This window comes from Falco peregrinus, chromosome 4, assembly GCF_023634155.1.
Source record: "Falco peregrinus isolate bFalPer1 chromosome 4, bFalPer1.pri, whole genome shotgun sequence".
NCBI lineage: Eukaryota > Metazoa > Chordata > Aves > Falconiformes > Falconidae > Falco > Falco peregrinus.
The window spans coordinates 76,933,071-76,949,280 of record NC_073724.1 but is presented as its reverse complement, the minus strand read 5'-3'; the positions used below and the strand labels follow the sequence as shown (position 1 = coordinate 76,949,280).

Genomic DNA, 16,210 nt, shown 5'->3' with positions numbered 1-16,210 from the left:
TATTTACTGTATTAACGTGCCCAATTCCACTCCATCTTTCAAGAAGTACCTTAGATAGCTGATTTTTGTTCAAATGGAAACTAAACTGTAAAACGGGGAATATAAAAGACATGAAGTCAGTTGTTACAAGACTTAACATCTAATAATCTTGGATTCTCCAAAATTAGTTGCACAACTTTGGATTGTAGTTGAGCCAGGATTTCAGTCACTTATGGCAAACCTAATGTCCTGGTGGAGCTCAAGCATGTTTTTCCTATGCTGGTCTGTTAAAAAACACATTAAATACCAGAAGTACATTCTAATGCAAATAAAAACATACCATGTTTCTTATTTGTGTGTTTAACTTCAATCTAATGTGACAGGAGAAATACCAACGTGAACAAGAAAAACTGAGGGAAGAATGGCTGCGAGCTAAGCAAGAAGCAGAAAAAGAGAGCTCCAAGTATTTTGATGAGGTAGGCTATGAATATGGCGTCACCTTTGACTGTTTACTTTTTATGATGCCTTTTTTCTCTTATAGCAGATGCATCCAAGCAGGCAAATGATTTATTTTGCTATGTCATTTATCTTCTCATTTTGGAAAATAAATTGTATTGGTAGAAAGAGGTTGCAAAGATGGGAAGAACAGAGTAAATGAGATGTTTTGACTTTATTCCGTAAGGATTGGTTAGGTAACTAACACCAGAAACATGTCAGCAGAAAGTTTCAGCACGTATTAATTATTGTGACCAGAATGGAGTGTCACCTTGTATATACACCTTTGCGGTATATTTACCTCCTGATGCTACTTGTTGGAATTCTGCTTCAATACTTCATCATGAGGCATGTTCGTAAGTGCCTGGCTTGTTACTGGCAGCTGGTTCATCCCATGTCTAGTAAATCTGCATATCAAATAAACGTAGATTTGCTATCATATGTTTCAAAACATTGAATGTGTGTAGCTTCTGTAGATGCTGACTTTGAGGCTGTTGCTTATGGGAAGATGAACAGGTTTTTTCCTGCGTATGGGAGGTGTCTGAGATATCTCTATTGCTATGCAAGTGCTGCTTCAGGCATCCTAGCTAGATCAGTTGTGTTTACACAGTCACAAGCAAGTAGATTGTAATTTAAGGCTTAGGACTTCAATAAGAAACCTCTTTGAGCTGTTAGAGGGCTTTGTCCGAGAATGTAAACCATTTCATATTTTTCCATCGTTAGAGGTTTGGATGGACCCATAAAAACGGTATTTGTTCTCTGCAACTAAAACATCTTTTGACCGCTGAAAGACCTTTTCTCATGTTTGAGAGAAGGGTCATAGAGTGGTAGGTCTGAAACTTGACTTTCAAACGGTAAGAGAATGGAGGAGGTTGGGGGGTTCACCCACATGAGGATTCATGTGAAATTCATTGGTCTGATGTGCATTTGCAGTGTATCTCTTTGTGTATACGTTCTTAGGTAGGTCTTGGGTTTCTAAGTCAAAACAGTAGGGAGAAATGCTGGGGGTATCATGGATGAGTTTGTTTTCTGTGGGCATTTAAGTGGGGATGGGATGCTTGAAATGTAAGTGATACTTTAGAAAGCAGAATGTTTCACATAGTTGTGGCCGCGCTGCCCATGGCGCTTGCTAAGGCTGCTGTGTGGAATGAAGTTCTTTCATTAGGAGAATGTGCTAGCAGTCACTCAAACCATGAAAACAAAGTATACCCTGGGTCTTGCATTGAAAGTGTTTGGGATGCTTTTTACACAGTCTTCCCTCAGAGTAAATGAACTTTTCTGAGTGAGAAACCTGTTCAAAAAATAGCTCCCTTCCCTAAAAGCATGATTTTTTTTTTTTTTCTTTGCTACAGGAGCAGAGTGTTCTAACCTTAAACACAACATCTGTCCCTGCATGGGCTCCATCTGCATCCAGCTGGAGAGCAAGCCCTGAAGGAAATACTTCTGAGGAGCCAGAAGGAGTTGGAGCAAGTGAGCTGACAGCATGCTTACAGGGTGAGGAAGAAGGAAGGAGGAAGCTGCAGGAGGAGTGGAGGATCCAGGACGAAGCAGCCCTGCATTTTGAGCAAGAAAGGGAACTCCAGGAGCTGGAGCTTGAGAGACAACGTAAAGAGAGGGAGCAGCAGTATGCTGAGGAGCAGAGGCGGCGGGCAGAGATGGAGGAGCAGAGGCGGCGGGCAGAGATGGAGGAGGAGCAGAGGTGTCAGACTGAAAGGCAGAGGGAGGTGTTGGTGGAGATGCCTCAGTACCAAAGGTGTGCAGTTGTGATGGGATGTACTCTCTCTTGCTTTTGCATTAAAAATTCAAACAAATTTCTTCTGGGAGTGTGTATGTCCTGAATATGTAAGGGTATTCATTTAAGATTTGTACTGTAATCAGTCAGTGCAAGATACCACAGGATGGCCTTTCTTTCTAAAGGTAGAAGGATCAGGCATAAGACAAAGTCTTTCCCCATGAATCAAGTGCCCCTTAACCCACTTCAGCTAATTTTTTAAGTAGGAAGTGTAAATAAATAATTGCAGCCAAATTAAAGGTGACCTGAAACGCTTTTTGTGAAGATTTTGTAAGAATCCTGATTAAGGCTGTAAATTGAGAGCCAGTGGCTCAATATGCAAGGCCTTTCAGAGGAAATAATAAGTTAACTCTTTTCCAATAAATGCATGACTGATTTTCCAGACTCCTCTCTTTAGTTCGACAGTGCAGTAGTAAAGTTTAATTGCACTACTGGGTTAACTTGCTGATGAGGGGTATCATGGTGTATGAGCAAACAGATGCTGGCTTAAAAATATCATAGCCTGTTAGAAATACTCACTGTGGATATATTTATTCTAAAGCATGAAGTGGTTTCTTTCATTACCTTCTTTGGCAGCTTGGTTTAAAAAACCCAAACCAAAACCAAACAAAAATCCCAACTTTTACTTTACAAGTTCATGTTCTGGCCCAGAAGTTTTCAGACTATTACAGGCATCATGGGAGATTAATCTGTCTGAAACAAATTAAACCAGTAAGTTTTTCTTATTTCTTGTGCATTTAGCTTAGTGCCTTGTGTATTACTAGCCTTGCTGTTTCTCTTGAGGATTTTCCCCTGTTCGTAAGTAAGTAATAAGAGATGACTGAAGATAACGCATGGTATCAAGTTAAGTCTTAAAAGAGGAAAGTATGATTATAAAATTGCATATATTTGCAGGAGAGATTGCGAGACCTGGGGTTACTTTAGCTCATTGTAACTGACTGCTGCTTGAGATGCCTGCTGAGAAAAGCAGAGGCACAGTTGTTACAATGGCTAAACAGGTTCTTCTTGGCAGCTGAGCCAGAATATCTCTAGAGTTTTAATTTGCCCCTGTTGCAAGATAATAGGAGTTTGTGCGGTAACTTATAAAGCTGCTCTAATGTCTGCATATCTAAATCCTTGATATGTGCTTTAATCCTAGGGGATTCCATTGCTTCTGAGGTTGCTGCCAAAAGATGTGTTTTGGTAAAGAAGGAAGGCTTTGCTTAATAGTAAAAGGAGAAAGTTTAGTGAAACTGGGGTTTAAAATATCTGGTGTTAAATGTTTGGTTTACGATGGTATCAGAAGGTGTGACTTGAAATCTGAAATGTTATACAAACATCTGTGAAGGCAGGATACTTGCTGCTAAGAGCACTGAGTTTGGGGACAGGCAACTGGAAGAGCTTTGTCTGTGGAAGTTAGAGTTTTTCTCTGTGGGTTATAAACTACACCTATACAATATTCTAGAATATACATGTAACTTTTAGAGAACTGCTATGTTTGGACAAAGCTTACCTCCTGGCTTTAAAATGGATAAGATAATCACTGTCATATAGTGCTAATGGTAAATTTTGCAGCATCTTAAAAAGTCTTCGGAGATTTTTTCGTGTATTTTCATATATCTAACATATCCAAAATTTCTCAGTTTCCTCTATGTATACTTACTGTTTGCTCAATTTCTAGAAAATGTTATTTTGTTTAATACGTATTTTCTTTTATCTGTATCTTGTTTCCAGACATTATGAGCGCTATGAAGTATCTAAAACAATAGAGGATCAAGCTGGCCATCCTCTCATTGACAGGTAAGAAATTGAATCAATAGGTAGGTTTTCAGCCTACTTCATAAGTATCAACCAATTTGACATGCTTACGTTTGGATTCCTTGTCACTTAACAAAACAATTTCAGGCAGTTTTTCTGACAGCCTTTCTTTTTCTGCCCTTTGTGTTTCTGGCTGTTAAAATGAAGTCTCCTTAGAATTTAACTGTTTGGGGTCCGTCCCCCCCCCCCCCCCCCCCCCCCCGCCTTAAGGATCTGTTTTGAATATTTTTAGTAGGAACTACTATGGTTTCATTTTGTGGTTTTTTTTGTTTTGTTTTGTTTTTTTCTCAAGGCATTATGAGCGTTATGAAGTTTCTAAAACCATTGAGGAGCAACCTGGCCAGTCATTTGCTGACAGGTACGTGTGATACTGAATCTCGCTGTAGACTGTAACGTCACTGTTTCTGTGTCAGAAAGCTTTGAAACTTCCAATAAGCTTTAGCCATGGCAGTTAAGTGAATACTTCGTATATGCTGCTGTGTTTTGCAGTGTTTATGGCATGTTTTCATGTTGAGAAAAAAAGCAGCTAAACTTTTGGCAAATTATATGCTATGCTGTAAACAACAGTTAGTCAGGCAGTAGGGTTTTACTGGGAGAAGCAGAACTGTAAGGAAGTAAATATGTGGGTGGTACTGGTTTTATTTGGCTGGAAAACAATTTCAAATAATATTGTGGTTGTGTCATAACGTGCCACACAAACTAAGGTGCAGTCATCCCAGTCAGGATTGTGCAACTTGAGAGTAAACAGGGAGCGAGGAGAGAGACAGCAGCAGCGTATATATCAGGAAGGTATTAGATGTGCCGCTTGTTTAAGTTATGCTCTCTTACCTTGGCTACTTTCTGTCTTGTGTTGCTTGGTGGTTTGTTTGTTGTACTGTTTTGGTTTTGTTTTGTTTTTATTTCAGTAGAGTATATTAACCACTGCAGGTTTGGGCTTCTTGAATAGATAGCTTTTTCTTCTCCCTTTTAATAACTGGGCTATGGTTAAAAAAATGCTGAAGTTACTTAAATCCAGAACTGTTTTATCAAGTCTTTGTCTTAGATGGCATCCCACAGTAGTTCTAAAAGATCACCTCTGCTGTATATACTTAATCAGTTCTTATAGCTGGAGTGAGCATACCCTTTTTTATATGAAGAGGAACCCCAAAATTCACAGGGTACTACTAATGGAAGATCTAAATCTAACTTCAGAAGATGCCTGCACTAAATAGATACATCTTGGATATATGTGTGAGGAAGACACTTGGGTGCTAAAAGCATCCCAGGCGAGGCTGACCTGCTCTTTGGAGTTCGTTTTTACCACAAGCGGTTGTGAAATTGTTGCATCTTCTCAAACAGAATACAATAAATAGGTCTGCACCACAGGATGGACAATCAGAACTTGGGGGAGCAAGAAAAGTGACACAGTTTTATGCATCGTTTATTTATAGACAAAGGACAAGTCCCACAAAACACTGTTACGCAGCCAGTACTCTAAGTGTAAACACATTAACGTAGCAGCTTTGAGTTGTGACCCAGTAAAGGATTTCTGTTCACTTCTGAGGTATTTTAAACTAAGAAACTGCCTTTATTACTTGAGACTAATAACATAGCACAGAGGTGTTACTGAAGCTCCAGTTTGGTACTGTCAGAAAACCAGCTTTTTGCTGCTTGTCTGCCTGTATACTGAATGACGTATCTTGTCTAAAACTCATTAAAAATTATGGGGTTTTTTTAATCAGTGATTGATAAAATTCCAGGGAACTATCTGCATGCAGTGTTTGAGCAGGTGTTTTGCTTACAATCTAGTAATGGTGCTGAAGTATGATTTAGTTTTCTCAGGATGTTAACTCATTTATAAACCTGCTTTGAAAGTTATCACTTCTTTAACTGTCTGACTGTAGTCTTCACAAAGCTTCCAGAGAGGAGGACTTTGCTTTTTACACGTTTTTGTTGAAGCAAATACAACGATTGGTCCCTTATACCTGAAGCACTGGGAACTTTCAGTACATAATTTTAACTTTTAATCAGCGATCACCTATTGACATTTAAACATTGGCATCTTTTTCTCCCCTTAATATCCTGTTGGTCTTGGTTTGGGTGTTTTTGCCTCTTGCTTTAAGTTCAGCATTAGTTGTTGATGGGAGGGATGGTGAAAAAAGGGGTTGTGTATCTTGTCTGCAATGATAAGATCTTTGTCTGTGATGAGGTCTCCTAGTTGAGATAGAGAAATGTTTTCTATATCCTTAGGAATAAGTCCAAGTCAAGTTCAGAACTGAATGAATTCAACACAATCAGAAATGGTAAGTACTGTTTAGTTTTCATTATTTTGAAAATGTATTTTCTTGAAAAAAGGTGTGTTGGATGTGGTTATCCTAAGAAAATTAATTGTCAAAGTGCTTTTTGATAGCTGCAGTGTAGTTCAAAGTCATACCATGCTACAGCTTAATGAAGTTTCAACAGCAAGAGGAAATTCGTACAGTCAGCGTCTTGCTGGATTAACTGCTCCCTTGAAGACTGTAGCAGTGATTACAAATGGATCTTGGGTGCCTAAATTTTAGATGTCTGATACTTACATGAGAATAAACCAGTTGTGTAGATATATCATTGAAGATGTGGGTTCTTTTGATATGACTCTGTCAATAAAAAAAGCTGTTCATACCAAGATGATAATGTATTTGATACAACTGTTTGCTCTTTGTAACTACTGTTAAGAGTAACACAGCTAGAAGTCAGTGCTTGATACTGTCGCAGCGGCTTGTTTTCTGGACTCTAGTTCGTTGCTGCCTTTGAGTTGTCCTTCAGTTACCTTCCTGTGTCTTGAAAGGAATGTGTATAAAGCAAACAAACCAACCAGATGGTCATAATTATGTTACAGTAAAAAATGACTGAAAGCTATTCTTGTGTCTAAAACATGGTTGAAAAAAAAGTAATTGCAAGTAATCATAGAGAGGTAAATGGTGTATTAGAGGATATGTTGCAGATTGACAACATTGCTTTCACACATTAAAACTTGATCATTGGAACTCATAAAATATTGTGGAAGTTGACTCACTTATAATGGCAATCTACAGCAATAAAACCAAGAGCAAATCTATAGTCAGAGCAGTATTTAAAAGGGTTGAATTTTAAATTGAATGACTTCTTGCAGAGTAATTTTCTTTATTAGTCTTACTGTAAAGAAGTTACCAGATCTAGGAAATAAAGAAAAAATTGTTGCCTTCTAGCATGTCAACACATTGAAGAAAGATGGCTTGTTTCTTTCCCCTTCCAAAATCTCAAAGGCCATCTATACCATAAATGTAATTTCAACTGAGTAGTTAACACAACATACAAATTACAAAGAAACTGTGTAAGATTTCCCTGTCTGTCTCCCCCCATATACATAGATACTTGTCTAAAACAAGATAAAGCAATGTGCTTAGTGCCTTGAATAAAGAAAAAAAAATCTTGAGAACAGGGACAACATACAGGAAAACAGGATATGAACTCTTAAAGGGAGAGAAGGTATCCCACCGTTCAATGATATATTCTATACATACTTCAGTTTGTATTGGAGGAAGTCTCCATACTGTGGCACTAAAAGAGATCATGCTCTTTTAAAAATACATGTATGTGTGTGCATACATACGCACACACAAATGGATAGGCATATACACTTAGAAAGTGAAGGAAAATGCCTACTTGTATTGAACTTAACATAAAGGACCACATAATGGAAATACGATTTTAAAAAGTGTAATCATAATGATATATTGGCAGGTTTGATACTGGTCACCTGTCCATAAAAAGGAACGGGAGAAACTTGTGAATGTGGTGATGAATGACTGCTTTGGAGTTACAGCCAGAGCACTGAATCTGTGATAACTGCCTTTGTGCCTTAAGGTATCTGGCTGAAATCTGTGCATTTTGTCCAAACAGGTACCCAGAGCAAGTACTCAGAGAGGTCCTGGAACACGGGTGAGTCACAGAAGAAGCCTCAGAAGGAGCAAAACCTGTCTGCAGCAGAGTTGGAAAGACAGCAAATCCTTCAGGAAATGAGAAAGAAAACATCTCTACACACGGACAGCAGCTGGATTAGGCAGCGCAGTTCCAGTATACATAAGGAGCCTATAAGTCTGTACAGCAGTAGTATGAGGAGGTAGGAATTGCGTTAAAAATAAACTTTGTCTCTCATCAGGTAATATTGTTTAGTGATTCTAAACCTCACCTTGTATTACAGAGCACAGAAATGAAATGAGTCTGTGAAATGCTGTAAGCTAAACTGCATAGCAGCACAAATAGAAGAAAGTAGCTGTATTACAGCTGGAATTAAACTTTTTTTTGCGAGTAAAGAATATGGATGTGACCTGTAAATAACTCAGCTGCTTATTTCTTGGTTGGTGTACCAGCAATGGAAATCAATAATGTGCTCTGTCATTGACAGATGTGCTTAAGAATTTCAGCATGACAATTTATTGTGGAAACTAATTATTATGGCTAAGGAGTATACCTCTTTTTACGTAGAAACGTCAGAAAGTCTGGAGTTTGTTTCTTGCTTTAAGTAATGTATGTATGTTAGATTTGTCACTTAGGAAACAGTCATCAGTCAGAAGAGTGGCTGTTGGGCCAACACCTTGTACCTAGATGATACTGTCCAGCTTGGATGGATTGTTATTTTCAATCTGTTATCCCTTGGAGAAAACAAAAACAAATGTGGTGTCTGAGGTCCGTTTCCCTACAGTGGATTTTGATATGGTTCACCCTGATAAGGCTGCAGTGAAGAGTGTTTTGCCTTTATTCTGTAGTGATTAAGTCCCACCTCTCTTTTTGCTTCACCTGCTTTTTCCCGTGAGACTGAGATTGGACACAAAGGATAATTTTCTGCTCAAACATTTTAAATCGGTGTGTGAAGAATATTTCTCAGTGTCATCAGACAAGCATGTTTATGCTAGAAAATCTTAAAAATGCTAGGATAATGATTTTTCTTTTTAAAAAAATCAGAATATAGCTCTTCTTCTCTAGCTGTACTGCTATTTACATTTTTATGTGTACCTTTGTTACAGAGGGGAGTCTTTGGACAATCTTGATTCTTCAAGAACAAGCTCATGGAGGCACCACACATGGCTGAACCAGTCTGCCTCCTCTTCATCTTTGTCCTCTAGTCAAGATTTCAGTCGCCCGGTGTCCACTTCAAACCGAGCCTACATGTGCACTCCTTCCTCCAGCAAAGCACCTCCTGCAGGCACCTCTGCAAGAGCCCCCTCTGTGTCCCAGGCAGCCCCCCGAGCTCAGTCTCCCCTCTCTGCTTCCCAGCCAGGGTCCCAGACACGCAGCAGGTGAGTGAGCGGTGCCCTTCTGCTGGGAAGGTATAAATGCTGGGCTGCCCTGAAGAGAGCAGACTGTGTGTATGGTGGTCCACAGCAGCATTCTTGCCCATAACATTGATAAACAAGTCTGAAAACTACCTGGACTTAGTTTTCTGGCTGGATGGGGCGGTGGAAGTAAGGGCTGTTATTACCCCCCTGCTCCAGTCCTTCAGAAAATTCCCCAGGTTTGTCATCACTGCTTGACATCGGGTTAAAAAAAAAAAAACACACCGGAGGAACTGGAATAATAAATCTCCAGTCTCCAAGCTGTATGTTGGTTACCAAAATGATTAGTAAAAGCATACTCCAGATGGCATTTCTGACATTTATTTTCTTAGGTTTGTTTTAACAAAAGATTCCTGAAACCCACGCTTTATGGCCCTCATCTTGGTCTTTCCTCCCCCCTTCCTGGCATGTGGTCAATATCATCTCGAGGAGCGCTCAGGAATGCTCATAACCCATGACCCTGGGGAACTGCAGAGTAGGATGTTGGTTTAAATCTAGGAGGAGAAAGCAAAAATTGCAACATATTTTGAAACAAAAATGGAATTCACTTGTGGTAGGGTAGATAACTGCTACTTTATGTACTTGAAACGTTTTAAAAATACCTTGGGGTAAGGCTATAGAGAATCATCCCCACACAATTCCACGTGTTATATATAACAACAGTGTGAACATTGCTTCACTAGCTCTTATGCTTTCAGACGCTTTGTGATAAATTGAACCTGTTTTTTTCTTTTTAGTTTTCTTTTTATCCCTCCCAAAGCTAGGTTCCTACATTCTTTATAGTGTACAAAAATTACCTTTTTAACCATGTTTACTTATCTTGTTCCCGCTTCCATTTGCTAACATCTTGGCAGATCTATAGAAACTGACCTCTGTATGGATTATGTTCAGAGTTAGCATAATATTATAGGCCCAGGAGTAGCCTTCTGTTACCTAACGAGGTGCAGATGGTGGGACTTGGCAGGGCTGCTTGCTAAAACGTAGCCTTCAGGATAATTCCCCACAAATAAGAAATAAGGCAGCAGCACAAAACCTGTGGTCTTACTCTCCAAACTTAATAACATAATTTTTATGTTTATTTGTAGAAGGTATTTTATACAAAGAAATATCTCCCAAGAAAGTGACAGAATTTCTCCATTTGTTCCTGTGTAACTTTGATCTAAATTATAACACTTCAGCTTTACTTAGCTTTCAGATTTACTGCAAATGATATTTAATTTTCAGTTTATTTTCCCCAGGCTGCCTAATAGTACACTTTTACACCAGTGTGGTTTTGTTTCTAATCTCAAAAAGTCTTTGATAACTTTTCTTTGTCTTTTAAACCTTTTCAAACTGGTTTTAAGGATTTTCATTCTATATTTAGGTCAGTCAGTGGGAAGAAAATCTGTTCATACTGTAATAACGTTCTGGGCAAAGGAGCAGCCATGATCATTGAGTCTCTTGGTCTTTGTTATCATTTACATTGCTTTAAGGTGAGAGATGGGAGTAACATCTTGAAGGAACAGGAACTAATCAGAAGCACGCATGGCTACTCGGTGTTATGCTCACAGGGGCTCTACTAATCACCTGCTTTGCCTTCTACTCTTTTGACAGCGTGGCGCATGCATATTTCCATGAGGCAGTCGTCTCTGCAGGCATTTAGCCCTTAACTCTAGAAGTATTTGTTAAATGCTAGAGCTAACCAGTAGGGCTTTGACAAATAAGATGGTGATGTTGACTGTGAGATCAAAGTTCTTCCTTCTTCGAATAGGCAGCAAAAAAAAATCAGAAGGGGCTGAGCCACTTCTCCCAGAAACCTTAAAACCAAAAAAACCCCACCCTAAATAAAAACAACCTAACCCCCCCCCCCAAAAAAAAAAAAAAAAAAAAAAAAAACAACCAAACAAAAAAAACCCTCAGCCTGGACCCTGGCAATTGAACGTTTAAGGTGGCCCATCATTTCTAAGCTAATCCTAGCATAGTGTTCACATGGTGTTTTCCAGGCAAAGGCGTGCTGGCAGCGTTCAGCCTGGCAGGATAGAACCCAGCACCAAAAGGAAGCTGTTTAGTGCCACTCGACCCTGGACAGAAGCTGGTATATCAGCTCATGCTTAGCGCTGAGGCATAGTTACATGATTTGTAGTCAGCTCGGGGCATACGCAAAACTGAAAGAAGAAATGCCTGCCTGCAAAAGATGTAAAAGCACTTCTAGTTCCCCTACTCTAGGACCAGATGATAAATTAGACTCTGATTTGGAGGTGCTGTGGCACCCCTCTGCTCTTACTCTACCTTGTGTTGGATGGAGGCGTGGCTTTAAGAAAGAGACTTGGGTGTCTGGTTCAGAACACTTGTCTTCTGTGCCCATCTCAAAGGCATCACCCAGAAAACTACAAGGGATTGACTCAAAATTTCCCCTGATCCTGCCTGCCTGAGCAGAAAGGACAGGTGTAATCCATGGGGGTGCGTTGTCACTCCCTTTATGCAGAGTGTATTCTGTACAAGGGAGTCCACCCATAGCTCCTAACCTACATAAGAAAATACCAAATCTCTGTGTTTCAAATCTCTGGAGATTAATGAGCTGTTGAACAGAGTGCCAATCTGCCAAATCTAAAAGATTCATTACTCATGTAAGCAAGCAGGCAAACTGTCTGTCCTTCTGTAGTCAGCTGAGTACTTCGCTTCATAAATTCATAAGGAGTGTGCTATGGTTTGGGTTACATTCCTTCCAGAGGTAGTTCATATTCATAGCAAAGACTTGTTCAGCCACCATAGTGAAATAGTTTATTGTTAGTATGAGAGCTGTCAAGCCCCTTATTTGTGTGTTTATCAAAAAAAAAAAAATTAAATTGGCCCCTTCTCTCCAAATAAGAACTCATTTCTGTGATGCAAGCCCAGGAAGTCAGGGGTGTTTGAGCATTTGCTGCTCTGAGTGCCAAAGGGCTGAGGATACCAGCAGTGTATAGTGCCACATGGAAATCTGCAAGCAGCCCACCCAGGTGTTCTGTGCCAAAATTGCTGTTGCCATCTAGACAACAAATTTTTTTTGTGTCGAGCCAGTCTTAGTTTTCAGAGAAAATTAGATTTAATGAACTAATCTCTAAAAAGTCTGCTTTATGTTTGCTTAGTTGGTGTATCTGCTATTCGTTGTCCAGTCGTCGCCTTAAAATACTTTCTCAGGGTTAGTTGCGTTTTGATCTACTAATTGTTACACATTTGCTGCTAGTGGCTGTGGGTTTATCGTTCAAGCTTTGTTGAGCTTAATCCAAGCTGCTTTTGAACAGCTTTCTCATTTCTTAATATTTTGTAAGGAGTTCTAATTACTCATCTATCATGCAGTGTGTTTCCTGTGGATGTGACCTCGGGGGATCCCGCTCTGGAGCTGAAGTTCGGATCCGAAACAACAAACTCTTCTGCAACGACTGCTATATCAGATTTAAAAGTAAGGCAATCCACCTGCGGTGTGCGTGACGGTAGTTCTTGCCTGTGCTGTACAGCCTCAAGTGTTTGCACGGCTGAGCCACTCGATAGCTTTCATATTTAGCTTTAAGTTGGTATGTTAGTGAATAGGTTCGGCAAGGTTTGATTGCCAGTTTCTGCCCCTCGTAGGGTAGTCAGTCATTCCTGACTTGTAACTTGCTGGTAGCTGATTTTACCACCTTGTTATTAAGCAGCTTCAAGCAGACAATGTGGTATAGTCATCCTGCTTTCTTCATAGATCTGAGAGAGTGTTGTCAAGGAGTTGTCAGTTGCTGAACAGGCTTGTCTTGATAACAGAGAAGTCTTTTTGAAAAATTGTTTACATTTTTGAAAAACGTGATCTGAATATATATATTTAATTCAATCCTAATGCATACCTGGGAAGCTGTTAGTTTATCCTGTGCAGGTGGCACAAATGCTGGTTTCTATTTGCGATGCTATTATTATTTGAATTATAGGTCTGTGATTGGTTATTCATTTAGGTACAAGTTCAGGAGGAATTGATTTACTTACAGATCTTAATTAAAAGGTGCAGTATAATTTTTTTCCTTTATTATGGTTTGCAGAATTCTGATTTACTGGAGCATGATATTAAGGCTTTGAATAATGGTGTTGAGGGTTTTTTCCTGCTGTCATAGATGATGGTAGACAACCTCCTAATTTTGACAAGTCTTGAGAGTTTTGTATGGCTCTATTTTTATGTAGCAAATACGGAATTCTCTAGAATGATAAAATTCAGCTAAGGGAAAGCATCTCTGAATTAATTCCTGGGAAACATGTCCACATTTCATCATGAGCCCGGCACATTTTTCTCATGGTGGACCAGAAGGCAGTGAAGGGAACAGGATACCTATGCTGCAATACTTGAGCAGGACTTGAGCATCTGCTGGCTGACAAGCCTAGCTCAGAAAGAGAAGCTCTGCATCTGATGCTGTTGCTGTTTTCAGGATATTTTTTTTGCTTCCAGGAAGAGGAGAAGCTGCCTGCACCACAGAAATGATTGTGTGGTGCCCCAGCTAAAACCAGAAAAAAACCCACCTCTCCTTGACACTAACAGTGCATTCAGAGAGGCTAATGTTAGGTGCAAGGATGCCACTATGATCAGTGGAAGGAGGAAGAGAATCGCCACCTTCCATCGAGGGGTGATCCAGAGCACTGGGTCATATGTCTCTGAGCTAGTGTTCGGAGAATTTATCTCCTTGTTGATGACAAGACTACATCAAAGTGACAGTGTTCCTATTTCAAGCACCCAGATGTGTGGGAGATTCAGTCTGGAGCCTGTTCATGTTATTTTATCTTTTCTTCTGGGGGCAAAATTGCTGGGTGAGTTGGATAAGTTGGGTACTGGGAAAAAAACCCAAAACAACCAATAAAACCTGTTTTTATTACTCCCTGCCAAGACAGTACTCAGGAATTTGGTGATGGAAGTAACAAAAAATTTTATCACGGATGAATTGCTATTTAGTCTTGACATTACAACCCATAAAGTCACAGCAGTGCCTTTCAGAAGCAGAGCTGATCTGTGAGGAAACGGTTCGATTCCCTTCCCTTCAGACTGCATCTACTTGGGCCAATGGGCACCTCAAAACATAATTGTATGAGATATGAGTAAATCAGGAACTGTAAGAATTTGTGGGTACAAAACAAAATATTTGAATTAGTGATTGGTAATTGAAATTAGCTATTTGAATAATACAAAAAACAGCTATGTTATTACCACAGTGAAAATATACTGACAACACAGCACTGGTGTGTGATGCAGATTACTTTGCAGTTGGCATTTGACATCAGCCTGGCTAATTATTTGTTAGTTTCAAACAGGAACATATTGGCTAAAAGGTTTCATAAACTGTAGGATTATTAATATTTACATTGTAATTTTATGATATTTTTGCACATTTTTATGTTAATTGTGTGGTTTAAACCTGGGACATTGTAGCAAAACACCAGTGTATGGGCAGATGCCCACAAATATATGCAGAGAGGGGATAAAAAAGTTCTTTTTTTAAAATACTGTTAGAGTTATTTAACAGATTTTGATTTGATTATTGAAGGGTAAATTTAGAAAAATTGTCACCCTGTCTCTATGCTGATACTAAAAATAATTCTTAAAAACTTGGTAAGGTGCATGTTCTGTGGAGTATTACTTGGCCTGAAATACTTGCAGTGCTATAATTGGATTAAACGTAAATTTGTATTGTTCACAAAATCTAGATTGCTAAATTCAGAATGTATGCCTTAGTTTGTGTTACCATTTTCAATAGGTATTGGAAATACTGTTGTCTGACTATTTATAACTTCGAAATTTTAATTTCTCTCACTAAGATTCTTCAGTAGCTAGGCTTTAATTACAATTTCTTCTGTCTCTCTCTAATAGCTGGACAACCAACCTCCATGTGAAGCAAATGAAGATATGAAACCACTGTTGCAGATAAAAGAAGAGGTGATTGCTGCTGATGTAGATCTATAAATATATATATTGTGTGTATGTGTGTTTTTCCTAAGAGTAACTCTCGCTTATCTAGTCTTCATAGCAATGCATCGTATTCTTCATATAACTATTTTTATTTATAAGAAAGTAATTGCAGTAAGGAAATATCTGGGGAAAATGCTTTAACTTTTTCAGCTTCAAGTACTGAGAGCACAAGGGAGAATAAGTATATTTTCAGTAATAACTTCAAAATATTTTTGAGGCTTATAATCAACTAGTTGACTTTCCAATGGTATATGAAGAGGGTATTTTGTTTCTAAGCTCTTGAAATGAGTGTTAGAGAAATAGCTAATATAAATATATATTTGCAATTACTGTCTTTATTTTTGACATATACTGGAAGTGAATTCTCTAGGTTAATATGAAGCTGCATTTAAATACACACAAATGTGTTTGCTTTCCGTATGCTGGTTTCTAAAATTATGTGCTTTTTTGAAACTTAAATACAAAGAATAATCCCTTTGCTCAGTGGTGTTGGCATAATATTCTGTGGAATACATTTAAGGGGAAGAGTTCTCTTTTCCCATTTGGAAAATGTAACTATCACTTTTTCTTCCACAAAATATGTGGAGAATGGTTATTGAACTACAGTACATTTGTAAATAAAATTTCTGATGTTGCATTTAGTAGAAGTTTGTTTTCTTTCTCTCCAGCTAAAAGTGTCTAAGATGATTTGCTGAAATACAGAATTTTGAATTTCATCTTGGGAAAACAGTTTTTGTGACAGGATTAAGATGTCCACCTAAATATGTACAAGAGCAAAGTTCTTGCTTTTCTCTTCCCTTACAGTAGACGTCAAATTCTGTATATAGTTCTTCTGTCAAGCTCCTCATGCTCTTTCCCTTCAGCATTTAATCCAAGTGGCAA

At 38.8% G+C, this 16,210-nt stretch overlaps 1 protein-coding gene across 9 annotated transcripts in view; it reads left to right on the top strand.

Moving 5' to 3' along the window:
* The window catches only part of LMO7 (LIM domain 7), a 131,057-nt gene extending 115,088 nt beyond the window's left edge, over positions 1–15,969 (top strand). For 8 of the 9 annotated variants that reach the window (XM_027781008.2, XM_055802191.1, XM_055802184.1 and 5 more), the window contains 10 exons: positions 363–455; positions 1,827–2,227; positions 3,980–4,045; positions 4,356–4,421; positions 6,293–6,345; positions 7,964–8,183; positions 9,088–9,360; positions 10,760–10,868; positions 12,712–12,814; positions 15,230–15,969. In XM_027781008.2, coding sequence (XP_027636809.2) covers positions 363–455; positions 1,827–2,227; positions 3,980–4,045; positions 4,356–4,421; positions 6,293–6,345; positions 7,964–8,183; positions 9,088–9,360; positions 10,760–10,868; positions 12,712–12,814; positions 15,230–15,252 — 1,407 coding nt within the window. In that variant the 3' untranslated portion in view covers positions 15,253–15,969. The remainder of the gene's footprint in view (positions 1–362; positions 456–1,826; positions 2,228–3,979; positions 4,046–4,355; positions 4,422–6,292; positions 6,346–7,963; positions 8,184–9,087; positions 9,361–10,759; positions 10,869–12,711; positions 12,815–15,229) is intronic. The other variant, XM_055802187.1, reaches the window with a different exon arrangement.
* Positions 15,970–16,210: the final 241 nt, after the last annotated feature.